The sequence below is a fragment of the Artibeus jamaicensis genome, unplaced genomic scaffold (genome assembly GCF_021234435.1).
Source record: "Artibeus jamaicensis isolate MK-2021 breed Jamaican fruit bat unplaced genomic scaffold, CSHL_Jam_final scaffold_474, whole genome shotgun sequence".
NCBI classification, from domain to species: domain Eukaryota; kingdom Metazoa; phylum Chordata; class Mammalia; order Chiroptera; family Phyllostomidae; genus Artibeus; species Artibeus jamaicensis.
Window position 1 is genome coordinate 41,471,848 of NW_026522046.1, and position 15,679 is coordinate 41,487,526.

Sequence of the window (15,679 nt, forward strand, 5' to 3'; positions counted from 1 at the left end):
TTCCTGGAACCTTTGGGCTGTTGACGGACTTAGATTAGACAACTGGGCAGACTCCCTTTGATGAACTCAGAGTCAGCTGGTCAGTAACTTCAGCTGTATCTGCAGTCTCCCTGCCTTGGCATTTACCAGGGTGTGATAGTCTGCACACAGTGCCAGGGGTTAGGGCAGAAAATCGTGGGCCATTGTCAGATTCTGTGTACCACGTCATTGATTTTGAGTGTGTGCTCTTCTTTTTGGAGCATTTTAAATAATAGCCTCTTTAAAGTCTTTGGTCAGATATCACTAACATCTGTGCCACCTTGGCCTTGGTGTCTCTTGGTTGTCTTTTCCCTTTGAGTTGGTATTTTTCCTGTTTCTTCATATGCTGAGTACCTTTGAGTTGCATCCTGGACATTTGAATATTATGTTTTGAGAACCCGGGTCTTGTTTGATCCTGTGGGATTGGTTGGTGCTTTGTTTTAGCAGGCAGCCGACCTGGTTGGGTTCAGCCTGCAAATTCTGACCAGCCTTCCCTGTGCTGTGGTTTTACCGTCAGTTCCATGTTCAAAAGCCTTTGCAGTGCCCTTGGGTCTGCCTCTCCTATGTGCCCCTGTGGCCAGTGTGAGACCTGGGCAGTCGTTGACGTCTTACTTCTCCAAATGTTGGATACACTGCTGTTTATGACCAGATCAGTGCTTGCCTGGCTTGGGCCGAGGCCAGGAGTTAATGACGACCTCGTGGGGTCACCTTCCTGAGCTTCAGCTCTGCACAGTGTCGCTGGTACTTGTTGGCTCCTCAGGTTCCCCTTTTCAGTCCTTTGTCTGGAATGCTGGGGTTTGTATGCCCTGCTGTGTCATGTGTCTCCTCAGCTGGGCCCGTGTCCAGGGCCCAGTGGCAGGAGGTCAGAGGGTCACAGTCCTCCTGGTGGTGAGGAAGATTTCCTTCCAGGGAGTCAGAGTTACCTGGGGGCCCCCACTGGCCACTGCCAGGGGACCCGCTTTCTGCTCCTCAAGTCTGAACTAGAGTCTTCCTGGAACTCTTCTCTGTGTGGGTCAGTGCCACTCAGGGGTTGGGGCTGAGTGGCCGACTCGCCGCGGGTTTGATGGTTCTTACTCTTCTGGTCTTCTTCCCAAGTCTCAGTCTGCCTGTGGCTGTTCACTCCAGACCTCTCAGTCTGCCTGTGGCTGTTCTGCTCAGTGGTTCAGGCTGCATTCAGTGGAAGCTGGGGGGTGGGCATGTTGACTCAATCATATCTGGAACCAGACTCTAGTCCACGTTGGTGTTTGTGTTACCAGATATGTGTACACAGTATCACATGAGTTACATAGTTTCGTGTAGACTTTATAAGTTATTTATGGATCTGATTAATTCTGTTCAAGTATCTTACATCAAAGAAGGTGGGACATTCAGTCGTCTTTTCCCTGACTGATGGACAGTCAGGGTGTCATCAGGTTTTACTCTACAAACACAATGCTGTAGTGAGCATCTTTGAGAAATATCTCCTGCTGACCTGGATGCGATTTCCCAGAGAGGGCATATTTGAGAAGTGGGGCATACACATTTTCATGTGTTGTTGTTTTTTAAAGATTTTATTTATTTTTAGAGAGGGGGAAGGGAGGGAGAAAGAGAAGGAAAGACACATTAATGTGTGGTTGCCTCTCACACGCCTACTACCAGGGAGCTGTCCTGCAACCCAGGCATGTATCCTGACTGGGAATGAACCGGTAACCTTTTGGTTTGCAGTCTGGCACTCATTCCACTGAGCCATACCAGCCAGGGCTCATACTCAGTTTTATGAGATACTCCAAGTTGGTCATCAAAGCGAGCAGGTTCATCGTCCATGTTCTGTGCTCTCCACACCCTCAGCACCTCATTATTCTGTTCTTCTAAAGAATTTTGTGCTGTTGACCTCTGTCTGCCTATGTACCTTTACATTTAGGTTACCAGTGAGGTTGAGACCCTTTTCTCATGTTCAAAACACTTAAGTTTTTTCCTGTGATTTACCTGTTCGTTTCTGTTGCCCATTTGCTATTGGGTTATACTTTTCTTAATGATTTGCTGCTGTTCCTTATGTGTTCTGGAGATTAGACCATTGTCTTGTTTGCTTCTGTGGTCTTTACAAGGGCAGTGTTTATGTGTCCAGCTAACCCCCTTCTCCGATTTCCAAGGCAAAACTTTGTGTGAGGGCCAGGATTCTTCTCTGGTTCTGGTACATGGGGCTCTGTGTCTGTGTCCTAACCAGCTTTTGTCCGTTGCACTGGAAGATGAGAATTGCCTTCAGAGAGGTTTGCTTACTTTGTCAACAGTCTTGCATCTGACCCTGGCAGAGCTCAGGTACAGTTAGCCTCACAGCCCCATGGGTCTCAGTGTGGGCCAGACTGAAGCGGGCTTCTCATGTGTTCTCTTTCTTCTTCCCTGCTAACCCCTCACCCTGAGTCCCCTGGAGCGAGGACCTTTCTTATACTATATGTAAACTTTTTTTTGCCTCTTCATTCCTTGACTGTAACTTGCCTGTTTCCTGGGGATTTTGCTTTCTTTGCTGCCTCATGATCAAAGGCCACTCATTTCAGCAGCTTGGGTGCCTCAGACCCAGGGATGGGGTTTTTAAAAAAGACTTAGGTTTTTTTTGTTTGTTTTTGTTTTTTTTGTTTTGTTTTTTTTTTTAAGCAGTTTTAGTTTCACAACAAAATTGAGAGGAAGATACAGAGATTTCACCTCTGCTTCTACCCCCACACCCCATAGTTTTGCCTTTTCCAAAATGTCATGTAGTTGGAAGCCTTCTTTGCTTGCCTTCTTTCACTGAGTAATATGCAATTAAGTTTCTCCATATTTTTTCATGGCTTGATAAAGATCATTTCTTTTTAGCATTGAGTAACATTCCATTGTCTGGATGTCCCACAGTTTATCTGCTCACCCATGGAGGGACATCTTCCAAGTCCGGGCAGTTATGAGTACAGCTGCTGTCAACACTGTGCGCAGGTTTTCATATGGACATAAGTCTCCAGCTCCTTTGGGTAAATACCAAGGAGCACAATTGCTGGATCGTATGGTAAGATAGTGTTTAGTTTTGTAAGAAACCGCCAAACTGTCTTCCACCGCGGGTGCACCACTGTGCACTCACACCAGCGGTGACGAGAGTCCCTGCGGCTCCACGTCCTCGCCAGCGTGTGGCGGTGTCCGTGTGCTGGACCGAGGCCATTCTAATGGGTGTGCAGTGGTGTCTCCTTTTAATTTGCATTTTTCCGATAACATGTGATTGGAGCATCTTCTTGTATGCTTGTTAACCATCTGTATCTTCGGTGAAATGATTGTTAAGGTCTTGTCCATTTTTTTATTGGTTTTTTGTTTTCTTACTGTTGACTTTTAAGAGTTTTTTGTATATTTTGGATAATAGCCCTTTATTAGATGCCATGTGCAAATATTTTCTCTCAGTCTATGGGTTATCTTCTTTTTCTTGACATTTTTCTCTTGCAGAGCGGAAGTTTTTAATTTTAATGAAGTCCAGCTTATCAAGAATTTTTTCATGGATGTGTCTTTGGTGTTGTAGCTAAGAAGGCATCATCAGATCTGAGGTTTTATCCCATGCTGCTATCTCCTAGGGGTTTTATAGTTTTGCATTTTACATTTAGGTCTGTGATCTATCTAGAGTTAAGTTCTTTGAAAGGTGTGAGGTCTGCGTCTAGGTTCATTTTTTTTACATGTGGATGTTCATTTGTTCCAGTACCATTTGCTTCATTGTATTGCCTTTGCTCCTTTGTCAGCTATTCATGTGGGTGTATTTTTAGGCTCTGTGTTCTGTTCTGTTGACTTACTCGTCTGTTCTTTTGCCAGTCCCATGCTGTCTTGATTGCCGTAGCTTCAGAGTAAGTCTTAGAGTTGGGTAGTGTCGGTCCTCCTCCAACTTTGTTCTTCTCCTCCAGGCTTGTGTTGGCTATGCCAGGTCTTTTGCCTTTCTATATACATTTTAGAATCATTTTGTTAATATCCATATAATAACTTACTGGGATTATGATCGGGATTTTATTAAATTTATAAATCAAATTGGGAAGAATATCTTGACAGTATTGAGCCTTGCTATCAATGAATACGGAATGTCTGTTTACTCAGTTCTTTGATTTCATTAATCAGAATTTTGTAGGTTTTCTAATATAGGTCTTATATGTTTTGTTAGGTTTATACCTAAGTATTTCACTTTTGGGATGCTAATGTAGATGGTATTGTACTTAAATTTCAATTCCATTTGTACATCATTGGTGCATAGGAAAACATCGACTTTTATGTATTTAACCTTGTGTCCTGAAACCTTGCTGTGATCTTACAGGTTCCAGGAGGACTTTTTTGTTGATTCTGGTGCTTAGTAAATTCTGCTAAGTGAGCAAAGGAGGTGCAGATAACTTTCCGGGTGATGATCATACCTTGTTTGCTGTTAGGCACACAGTCATTATTGTGCATTTGGGTGGCCTGATACCTTTGTCACGGGAGTGGCTTCATGTCAATTGAAAGAAATCTTCAAATAAGATTGGATTTCTAAATTGTTTCCAATCAAAACTTTAGTTATCTTAGGGCATGGGAAAGTTATCATTAAGAATATTGTAATATATTTCTAGGATGTTGGTTAACAGTTAAATATTTTTGAAGACATATCTTAGATAATGTTGAGATTTCTTAATTTAAGAGTTGTCAGCATTTCCAGATATTAACAAAGGTCTCCAAGCTTCTAAAATGTTTGTTTGTAACCCTTGGGATCTGGCAACTAATGATATGTATTATTTTCCAGGCAGTAGAGCTTTTAGCCATAAAATGTTTAACGTTCACTGAATTGGGCTAGTACTGAGATATAAATTGGTAGTTGGTGCAATGAATATAACCTTAATACTTCTGAAAGGCATTTTTGGTTTCACCCTATCTAGTTTGATCATTTTATGAACATTTAAAAAAAAACAAAAAATCTACATCTGGCTTTTTTAACAAGAAAAAGGCCAACAATTTAATACACATGTGGGCACAAGAGCTAATCGGGCAGCTCATGAAAGAAATTCACTGGCGAGCTTCATAAGCGTGGATGAGACTCACAGCCTCAGTGGTGGTGCAGATCACAACCGCGATGAGCTTTGGTGAGGCCAGGCAGAACTTACTTACACCTGCCTGCTTGCCGGCGGGAGGGTGATGAGGGGCAGTGAGCAGCATCTGTTGAGGTTGAATGTGCCCAGTGTCAGGACAGGTGGTCCGCATCCATGTATGTATTCTGGAGGAAGTTTTACCCACAACCACCAGGATGCTTGTGTGGAAATGCGATAGCAGCCATGTTGGTAATAGTTCACACTGGGAACTTACCTGTACCTCTGTCAGCTGAAGAATAGATAGATTATGATCAATATGTTAGGACATATCGGTGAAAATGTGTTAGAACTATACAAATTGACATGGAAAACATCCCACTGTGGTCTGGAAGATCACATTCAGTATGCTGCTGAGGATACAGACATGTCGAGTTCTGTATGTATTTTGTACAAGTTTATAGAAACGTATTCAGAGTTCATACAGGGTATTCGACTACGTGAAGGTTTTCTTTCTTACCCAGGGAGGTGTGTATTGTTCTTTGTACCTTGTGTGCCTTCAGTGTCACATAATAGGTAAAAACTAACCTGTGGATATTTGATTACATGTGGCATTGACCACCAAGTTTTAGGTTCTTTTTTTTTTTAATATAAATTTTATTTAGTTACTTTTCAAGTACATTTTTTTTTAATCTATTTCTCCCATCCCCCCCCCCCCCCCCCCCCCCTCCCTCCCCACCCCCCCCCCCCCCCCCAGTCCTCATCTCTGTGTCTTTCATACTTGTTCCTCAAAATCCCTCCCCCTTTTTTCCCCTTAAGTTCCCTTCCCTCTCCCCTCTGGTCGCTGCCCACTTGTTCTCTATTTCAGCGTCTTTGTTTTTATTCTGTTTGCTTGTTTGTTTTATTCTTTAGCTTCCTGTCAAAGGTGAGATCATATGGTATTTGTCCTTCAGTGCCTGGCCTATTTCACTCAGCATAATGCTTTCCAGTTCCATCCATGTTGTTGCAAAAGGTAGTAGCTCCTTCTTTCTAAGTTTTAGGTTCTAACTGGATTGGAGCAGGGGCACAGAATCTAAAACAAGCATGTTAAATCGTTAATTACTGCACTGCTCTTTCAAAACAGGTAGGCCTCCAGCTGCCGGTTCTGTCATGTGGTCCGATGTGTCTGCTTGCTCTGCAGTTGCTTCTCTGTCGTGTGCCATCTGCAGTCTTCTAAAGGGCTTCATTGCTCACTGTGCCGTAGGGTTACTTGATGGTGCCAATTGGGCCACTTTACATTTAGCCAGTTTTGGAACACTGGTGAGTGGCTTTTGTTTGTGCTGGGGTGGGGGATCATCACAATTGTGCCCTCTTGCTTATTTTTATTGCAGGTGTGTTTTGGAGTACTGAGTGAGTTTATTCTTTGTTAGTTGTAACTTCTTTTAAGAAGTCGGTAGTTTGGTTGAGTCACCTTTACTTTTAGGGAGCCAGCCTTGTCAGCAGACTGTCAGAGGGCTTCTCTCAAGGAGAACTTGTTCCACCCCAGCCCAGTGTATCCAGGTGAGGGAAGCGTCCTTTTATACTTGTGATGCTTTTGTACCAGTTTAGGTTCACCAGGACCTTTATTTTAGCCTCGCTTTCAGTCCTTTTCTGATTGATGTCAGATGTCTCTAAAATTTTCAAGACCGCAGACAGAGCCTGGGACGTTGTTCTTTTGGAGCTCATTGATCCACTTACAAGGAATCTTCCACTGAGGTTTGTGGTAGGGAGCAGGCTCTGCCTGCCTTTTTTGTTGTTGGGGGGCAGTCTGACTCCAGTTCCTTGGCACCTTGGAAAGGCATTCAGTGTCTTCGTACTAGAAGAGTCCATTGAACAGCCTGTCTCTTCTGACTTGTCATTTGGACACTTGACATTTTTATTTACAAAGTACTTTTGGTTGAAATAGAAATGTTGGAATAGAAGCATTTGCATAAGAAACTCATTCTGGGTTTGTTTTTTGTGAAGTCTTGTGTGACCTTGGAGATGTCTCTGGTCTTCTGTGAGATGCAGCCTAGCAATGACATGGGGTCTCACGTGGCACTGTGGCCATTGCAGTCACATTCGTTCTCTCTTAGCTCCTTAAGGAGGGCTGATTTTGCCCAAATACGAAGTTTTAAAGGTACTTGTCAATTTGTGAATCATTTTTAACACCTTAAAATTAAATGCTCTTACTGGAGACTTTCAACTGGACACATTTTCTGGAACTTGCCCCACATTCCAGTGATCTCCCAGAGGTTAACGTTGTCTTTAAGATCTAGAGAAGACTAGCCTACCTTATTTTCATCCTCTAAAGCAGGGGTTGGCAAACATTTCCTATAAAGGGCTAAATGGAGGGCCTTTCAGGCTCTGGGGGCCAGAGGATCTCTGTTGAGATGACTCAGCCCTGCTCCTGCGGTGCGAAAGCAGCAGAGACAATGCACTTAATTTTAAGGAATTCTACTCTCTCTGTCAGTCATCTACAGTGCAAACTTTTCACCCTGGCTGGGGTGCGCAGTGGGTTGAGTGCCGAACCAAAAAAGGTCACTGGTTTGATTCCCGGTAAAGGGCACAGACCTGGGTTGTGGGCCAGGTCCCCAGTTGGGGTGTGTGAGAGGCAATGTGATTGATGTTTCCCTCTCTCTTTTTCTCTCCCTTCCCTTTTCCCTTACCAAAAAAGTCTTCAAGTAGAAACTTGTCTCTTCCTGGGATATTGGATTAGAGATCTCAGAGAATTTTAATGAAGGTGCTGAATTTTCCTCAAGAATGTGACACTTGAATATCCCTTAATAACTCATTAAATAGGTTACTAATGCATAGATTCCAGATATGTGCAAAATTGTCAGGAAAATAGGAAAGGACTGCAGTTTTGGCTCATGTGGAGGCCTGTAGGGAGGCTGAGAATCGTGGTGAGAGCGGGGCGCTGCTTCCGAGCCGCCGGTTGTGGTGTCTGTGAGGACTCTAGCCCTGCCCGACTTTGCAGATGCCCATGGGTGCGTGAGGAGAGCAGAGCCTGTCTGCGTGTTTGCCTGCTGCCACTCTCGGCCTCTGGGAGTCACTCACTGTCCGTGCGAACGCTGAGTACTCACTGAGTCTGGCAGGTGCCAGCCCGTGTGGCTGTAAAGAAGAGCAGCTGTGGAGCTGGCTTTTGACAAATTGAGTTTAGTGGGGAAACAGAAAAAGGGAAAACATGTTCCCCGCCATGCACGCATTCACACCCCATCATTTATTTAGTTGGTCCCTTTTTTGTGGACTCTATGGCCATTACTGAGTTTCCTTTTACTGAAGGTGTCATTCTGTCTCATCATGGCCCTGTGACTGTCCCATCTCTATTTAAAATGTTGATATATTGCTAATCGTGGAGGCTTTTTTACAGCTCTTGATTAAAAAGATTAAACAATTGTACTTTTGATTTAAAAAATTGTATTGTAATGTATTCTACAATCTTGGTTACTGAGCATTTTGAGACCCCTTAAATTTGCACCCCAGACAAATGCCTACTCTGCTCGCCCCATGTGTCCTTGCTAGTTAAGTGTTCGATTGTATGCTGAACATTGCAGAAGATACGTCGTGGACTCTGGACTCTGTTGTCTTTTCCTGAAGAGAACCGATGTTTGTCCTCACAGGTGTCAGCTTTTCCTGATTCCTTAACTCTGGCTCCCTTGAGGGGGTCAGCAGCCAAACCCTGCACCTCATTGCTGGGGATGCCAGCTAACCTCTGTACTGGCTCCTGCTGTCGGCCTTGAGCTGGCGCAGTTCAGAGCTGGCCAGAGCCGGGATCGAGTCTGTGTTCTGTGCTTCCCTTGTTCTGGGATCGGCCTTGCGGGGCTTCCTGCTTCCTAGCTTTGCTGTTTGCTGCCATTTCTTTTTAGCTCTGTATTCGATGTAGTTTTTCTCCTTTACCATGTGTCAGTTGCCCTTGAGTTTTACAGTCTGATTATTATAGTTTTTATTTTTGTAAGTTTCACTAGGTTCTTTTGAAGTGCCTGGTCATTTATAATACTGAGTAGATCCTTGATCATGTTTTTAATTTCTTCTTGAATTATTTATGCCTGTTAAGTGTACTCATTTTTCTATTCTGCAGTTGATACTTCTAGTATGTGACTTTTTAAAAAAAAATTCTGGCTCTTATTATTTCTCTGTTCTGTTACTTATTTCTTGTTCTTCATGTGTTTCATGATTTTTATTAAGAACTCATATTTCTTAGTACTGTATTTTCGGGAATTCTTTGAAGAACAGGTTGAGGGTCCTTTAAGAGAATGTTTGTTTACTTTGGCAGCTGAAGGAGCTCCTATCCCTGGTCTCTTTGTGTTAAAATTATTGGCTTGTGGATTTTCAGGACATAACAAAAAGTATGGACTTCGCCAAGCTTAAAAGTTAACTTTCTCCTGGCTTTCGGCAGGGCCAGTGACTGAATCTGTCTTTGGCCAGTCTGAGGCTGTCCGTCTGCCTGACGCCATAAGTACTTAAGCTCTGTGCTTCTGAAATCTGGTATCTTAGGCGCTTACCTCCTTGAATTTGTGTTTTCACTTAGTTCTTGGTCAGAGATGTTTCCCTTCATTTCTTGCCAGCTTATCCATTCCTTTAAGGGTTTTTTAAATACTTGTGTAGCCTTTTTTCTTGCCTTGCAGTGTGAAGTTTTGGGATCTCTGTTTTGCAGTATTGTCAGAACCAGTCCCTATAGTTTTCCAATTTCCATTAAACTATTACCAGTTGTGATCAGTTCCCAAGACTGCTTATAGGGTCCTGTTTAACTCTGCATACTGTTGTTGTTGTTTTTTTTTACCTATTTTTATTTATTTATATTATTTTAAAATCTTCACCCAAGGATATGCAATGAGAGATAGATAGGGAGGGAGGGAGGGAGGGAGGGAGGGAGGAAGAAGGAAGGAACCTTTCTTGTTGTGAGAGAAACATTGATTGGTTGCCTCCCATCTGTGAAACTTCATCTGGTTGCCTCCCATACACACCCTGAGTGGGAGTCAAACCCATAACTGAGGTACGGGCCTGCCTAGAAATCAAATTCTCAGCCTTTTGGTATAAGAGATGACACTCTAACCAACGAGCCATCAGCCAGGGCTGCATTCTGTTTGGTTGGTTGGTAGGAATGGTTGGGGTTGTGGTCCTCTTTGTCCCACAGGCTGTGGATTAAACAGGCTTTTATGGCCCAGCCTGGCTATCCAGACATCATGGCTAATGCCCATTGACTGAAAAGATACGATTAAATTTAAATAGCTAAATCGAACTCTCAGAGTTCAGTGTACTTATGAATTTAGGGTTAGCTGCGTGTAAATGCAGGATTGGTAACAAAAGAGATGATCCATAAAGGTGGCGTGTGAGGTTTCCTCTCTGCATTTGTGTCTCTTGATGCTGTGAGCCTATAAGAGGTAGTGTTAGTGCTATTACTGCTAAGTTTCCCATTTTCCTGTAGAAGGAAAATATAATATTTGCCTATGTGAGTTTCCCATTTTCCTGTAGAAGGTATCAGGCCCTAACATTTCCTGTAGAAGGAAAATGGGAAACTCACATAGGCAAATATTATATTTACATACCTTCTGATCACTGTTCCTGTCATCCAGATTTTAGACTCGAATGTAAGGAACCCCTAAATATGCTCAGGTCTTCCTAGCCAGGAGCTGGATTTAGGGTACAGCGCAGTGCGGAGGGGCCAGTACTTCACCGCCTTCTCTTTGCATTGCAGGTTAATGCTGATGTCCCTGTACAACGTGAGCATCAATTTGAAAGGCTTGAAGTACATTAGCGAGAGCCCAGGATTCATCCCTTTGCTGTGGTGGCTGCTGAGTGGTAAGGAGAGTTACCTGCATGTGTCTCTGTACAGCGTGCACACCTGTCTTCTGTGGCTGAGGGAGGCCATCATGTATTAGAAATTGGGACCAGCTGTCCCATCGTGTCACCATTTCTTCAAAGGGGTATTTCACTGATAGAAATTCGGGTATGCCAGGCTATTTCTAGTTCTGTTTCTCAAGTACTGCTTTCAATTTAGGTATAATTTTCTGACACAAAGAAAAAATGATGAAACAGCTGATATATGTCATTAGCTCGTCTCTTCCTGTGAGAATGGTCCAGCACCACAGGTATTGTCTGTGGCGCTGAGCACCAGGTACAGGAGAAGTCCCAGTGTTAAGGAATGTGGGGAAAAGGAAATCTGAGCGAAACTACAACTCTCAGGTTTTATGTTTGTGTGTACACTGTAGCATACATAATTACACATAATGTATATGTGTTCTTTTTGGGTTTTTTGAAATAAAAGCTATCTCTACTGTCTCTCTTTCCCTCTTCTCCTTTACAACTGATTAACCTACTTTTTGTACCAAACTATTCATCGTAATTTTTTAAATCCTCACCTGAGGATATGTTTATTGATTTGAGAGAGCAAGAGACAGAGAAACACTGATGTGAGGGAGAAGCATTAATTGGTTACCTCCTGTACACACCCCAGCTGGGGGTCAAACCCGCAGTGTAGGTGTGTGCCCTGACTGAGAATCGAACCCACAGCCATTTGGTGTGTGGGATGACGCTCCAACCAGCTGAGCAACCTGGCCAGGGCTGTTTATTATAATTTGTAACGCTGTATTTAGTAGGTACATATTTCACTCAAGTTTGCAAAATAATTGACTTGTTTTCTTAGATAAACTTTTATGTTTGAGCTTCAGCTCCACTTTGTGGCAAATGTTCACTTTTTGTTACAGGTATTTTCAGGTATAATTTATGTGCGATGAACTGTACACAGTTAAGGCAAACAACTGATAGGTTTTCATGCACATACACACCTGTAAAATCATCACCACAGTCCCGACAGTGAGCATGCCCACCGCCCCCAAAGGTACCTTGTGCTCCGGCCTCCCAACCACCCGCCATCTCCGCACTCCCAACTGATTTCCATTTTCTACAGCGTCACATAAATAGAGTCATACATTTTGTATTCTTTTATGCTCAGGAGAATTATTTTGAGAGCTATTCATACTAAGTAGTATTCTGTTACACAGCTATACCACAATTGGTTATTTACTCAGCTGTTGATGGACATTTGGGTTGTCTCCAGGTTTTGGCTATTATAAATAAAGTTGCTATGAACATTTTATGTAAGTCTTTGCATGGACATATGCTTTTATTTCTCTTGGGCAGATACCTAGGAGTGAAATATCGGGGTCATGCGGCAGGTGTATGTTAGTTTTTATGAAGCTGTCAAATAGTTTTCCAAAGTGGCTGTACCATTTTATTCTCCTCCAAGCAGTGTGTTAGCCTTCTGGCCTCTGCATATCCTCATCAGTCTGTGGTATGGTCATTCTTTTCAATCTTGACATTCCAAGATGCAACCTAACTGTGGTCTTAATTTGCATTTTTATTAACATTAACGAAGTGCCTCAGATGTGGGAGCCTTAGTTCTGGGGGACTTCTCAGCTGTTCTTCCCTCAGAGTCCGGCTCGGCCCGGCCTCCGAGACTGGTGTCCTGAGACCACCTGCCCCTCGCTGCTTCAGCCAGCTTGCAGGCAGTGATCCTCAGCGCCTTCTGCAGATTGTTTACTTTCTCATAAAAAGAGGGCCTTAGGCTAAATGTTCTCTAGGGCCCTTTCTAGCTCTCCTACTCTAGAAATAGACGACCCCAAGGGCAGCTGTTCGTCACACGCATTGTGTCTGGTGCTCTTTGACCAGATGGTGGGCTTTTCCTACCTGAACCTCAGTCACGTACGGTAGGGCTGGTGCTGCTTTTTGCCACTGGGGCATCAGACTTTCCTGTCCATGAAGGCAGTCCTGTTCTTTCTTTAAAACACAGCACACCTCTAACCCTCGTAGATATTTTCAGGGGTCACCTTACTTGATACCCTTACAGCTGTTCCCAGTCAAACAAGAACAAGGTCTGCCGAGCCTGGGGTGTCTGACCCCCGAGTTGTGTGTGGAATTACCTTAACTTAAAAATTGAACTTTGTTATAGAATTTGGTGTGTATTTTAGGAAGGTGAGTATGTATTTTACTATAGAATAGGAAAATAGGAGCAAAAATAGTTCCCTGACAAATAATGTGTGGTTTTTTTTGTTCTGGTAGTATGACTGCTTTCAGAATTCTAGATTGTAATAGTAGTTTAGGAGCAGGAGAGAATTTGAAAAGTGGGTTATTCTATACTAATAAGAATGTTTTCTAATTTAAAAAGATCTAGAAAAAATTATTTTACTACTTCTCTCAGTAATCAGCTTCTACTTTTATCAGTTTTTCCATTAGGAAATTCAGTATATTTTAAAGAACACAGATTTTGGATTTATTAGACTCAGACCGGCATTGCAGCTCTCCTGCTGAGGACTTGCCTTGCCTTTGGGGCCCCTCTTTCCTGATCTGTATGGGAGTGGGGGTTTCTACCTTGGGGTCTTCATGTTTGCTAAAAGGCAGTGGTGCCTGGGCCAACACCTAATACTCATATAGTAGGAATTAGTTTGGTATTAGTTTCCCTTTTTTGTTTTTAATCTGAGTCTTTCATGCTAAAATGAAAGCTCATTTTCTTTTATTTCAATTGACCTAAAGGTGGCAAATTACTTTCAAGCATTTGGACTTTTCCACTATTAATCATTTCTAACCAAATACTCTCGTTTCTTTTAACCTTCACTGGATCATTTTCCCTCCCTTTATTCAACTATGTGGCTGGCCTTTTCCCAGGCGTTCTCCAGATTCCTCACATTCCTTTTAAGCCACAGGACTGGCAAAGAACTCTAGCAAATAGCTAATGAGAACAGAGTGTATTGGGATGATGACCACAAGTTGTGTAACCATTAATGCAAACTAGTGTTATAGTGACTCTTTTAACAGTAGTGCCACATTTCCTACCCAGGTTTCGGTGTTGACTAGGCATTTGCAGACCATCTCACATTTACTTGGTCTGTCTAAGTAATATGAAACATCAGTCAGTTTCGGCAAATTTGTGCCTCCAGCCCAGACGTCTCCCTGAACTGCGGACTCACATTTCTGACTATTTACTTGACATCTCCGTGTGGATGTTTAGTAGACCTTTAAACTCAATGTGTTTAGACTAAATTCCCAGTCTTCCCTACACTGAACTCTACTTGTGGCCTTCCCAACCTCAGTTGACAGCAACTCTACTTTTTTCTAATTTCTCAGGCTTCTTAAAACCTTGGAGTAATTCTTGTCTTTATTTTTTCCCTCCCAGACCCATATCCAATCTGTCGGAAAATCCTGACAGCTCTGTTTTACATTATATCCAAAATCTGACCACCACTGACTGATGCCACCTGGTTTGGGGTCATCCATTCTCGCTCTTTCAGACAACTTCGGCGCTTCCTATGGCTCTCTCCATGATCCACCCTTGCAGGCCAGGAACTGGGAGCCAAGTGTGTGAAGGGATATTTCCCAGACCAACGCTCCTCACTAAAAACAGCAAACACGTGTTAGTGGGCTCTAGGGGTCCATTCGCCTGTGCACATCAAAGCCCAGTAACTCAGAACAGTAGTTTGCAGCAAAGAAACTGGAGATTTATTTAAGGAAGTGGCGCTAAGCCTTGAGGCACAGGTGAACTAGTTTTCTGCAACCCGGCTCCTGGAGGTGGAGCAGCCACAGAACTTACACGCATGATCCACAGACGTGAGCAGTGGTGGGCGGGGTTGCCTGAGGGAGTGGGCGGTGCTGGGTGAAGGGGACAAAGGGAGAAAAATCAGGAAAACTGTAATAGTATAATCAATACAATATAATTAAAAATGAAGTACTGATCTTGTATCCTACAAGATCATTTATTACTTTAATGCTAAAAATAAAAAATAAAAAAACCTGGCTTCCTGCCAGCCTGCATGGGACAGATTATATGGAAAAAATATTAATCATGGTGATTAAGGGAGTTGAGAGTAGGTGATCATTGGTATCAGGCCCTAACATTAACAGTGGGTCATTCTAATTTCATGAGAATGTGGTCAGTAGGGTTGTTCTGCTTTCAAAGGCCTGGGGCTGAAAACAACTGAGGTCAAGATGTTATCTTGAGTTTGAGGAAACTGTTTCTGTGGTCAGCCGGCCCAAGACTTTGTTCTTAAAGCGGTTTGATGCTGACTAGAATCTGATGTCCTGAGGGCTTAATGATTAAGGAAGGGAGTGGACACACAGAAAGGAGAAGGGTCATGCTGGGCGACAGCTAAAGAAATGCTCCTCTGAGCTAGAAAAAAAAGTAGTTATACCCTGATCACAAAAGCAGAGTGAAAGTGGGATGCCAGGGGAAGTTAACAAAAAATGCCCTGCTTTGAGGGCATTTGTCAGACTTGACCTTCAGGTTCCATGGCCTCAGGGGGTGAGGACAGGAAGCAAGGCCCAGATTCCACCCCAGCTGAATAGCCTAACAGGGGCTCTCAAAGGTATTTACCCACAGTGCAGAGGTAAATGGAAGATGTTCCTCCAACCCTTGGGGACTGCAGGGAAATCGCCTTTTTTGACCTCTGGCAATGAGCACAGTGGAGGAAAAAAATCGCTGAGAATTAGTCATCATGAGCTGGTTTTCCTGCAGCTTCAAAGACCTAATTTAAACTGATTGGGTGGTCCCCATTTAGACAATAGTGCAAGTCATTTCTGGAGGATTCTTTAACTTCAACTAAGTTCTTAAAGAATTTTTGCAGGTAAGGTTCAAAAAACTTGAGCTCACATGT

General features: G+C 43.2%; 1 protein-coding gene across 2 annotated transcripts in view; it reads left to right on the top strand.

Moving 5' to 3' along the window:
- Positions 1-15,679, top strand: part of HSF2BP (heat shock transcription factor 2 binding protein) — an 80,950-nt gene that overhangs the window by 30,100 nt on the left and 35,171 nt on the right. For both annotated transcript variants that reach the window (XM_037136337.2, XM_053657593.1), the window contains exon 7: positions 10,732-10,835. In XM_037136337.2, coding sequence (XP_036992232.2) covers positions 10,732-10,835 — 104 coding nt within the window. The remainder of the gene's footprint in view (positions 1-10,731; positions 10,836-15,679) is intronic.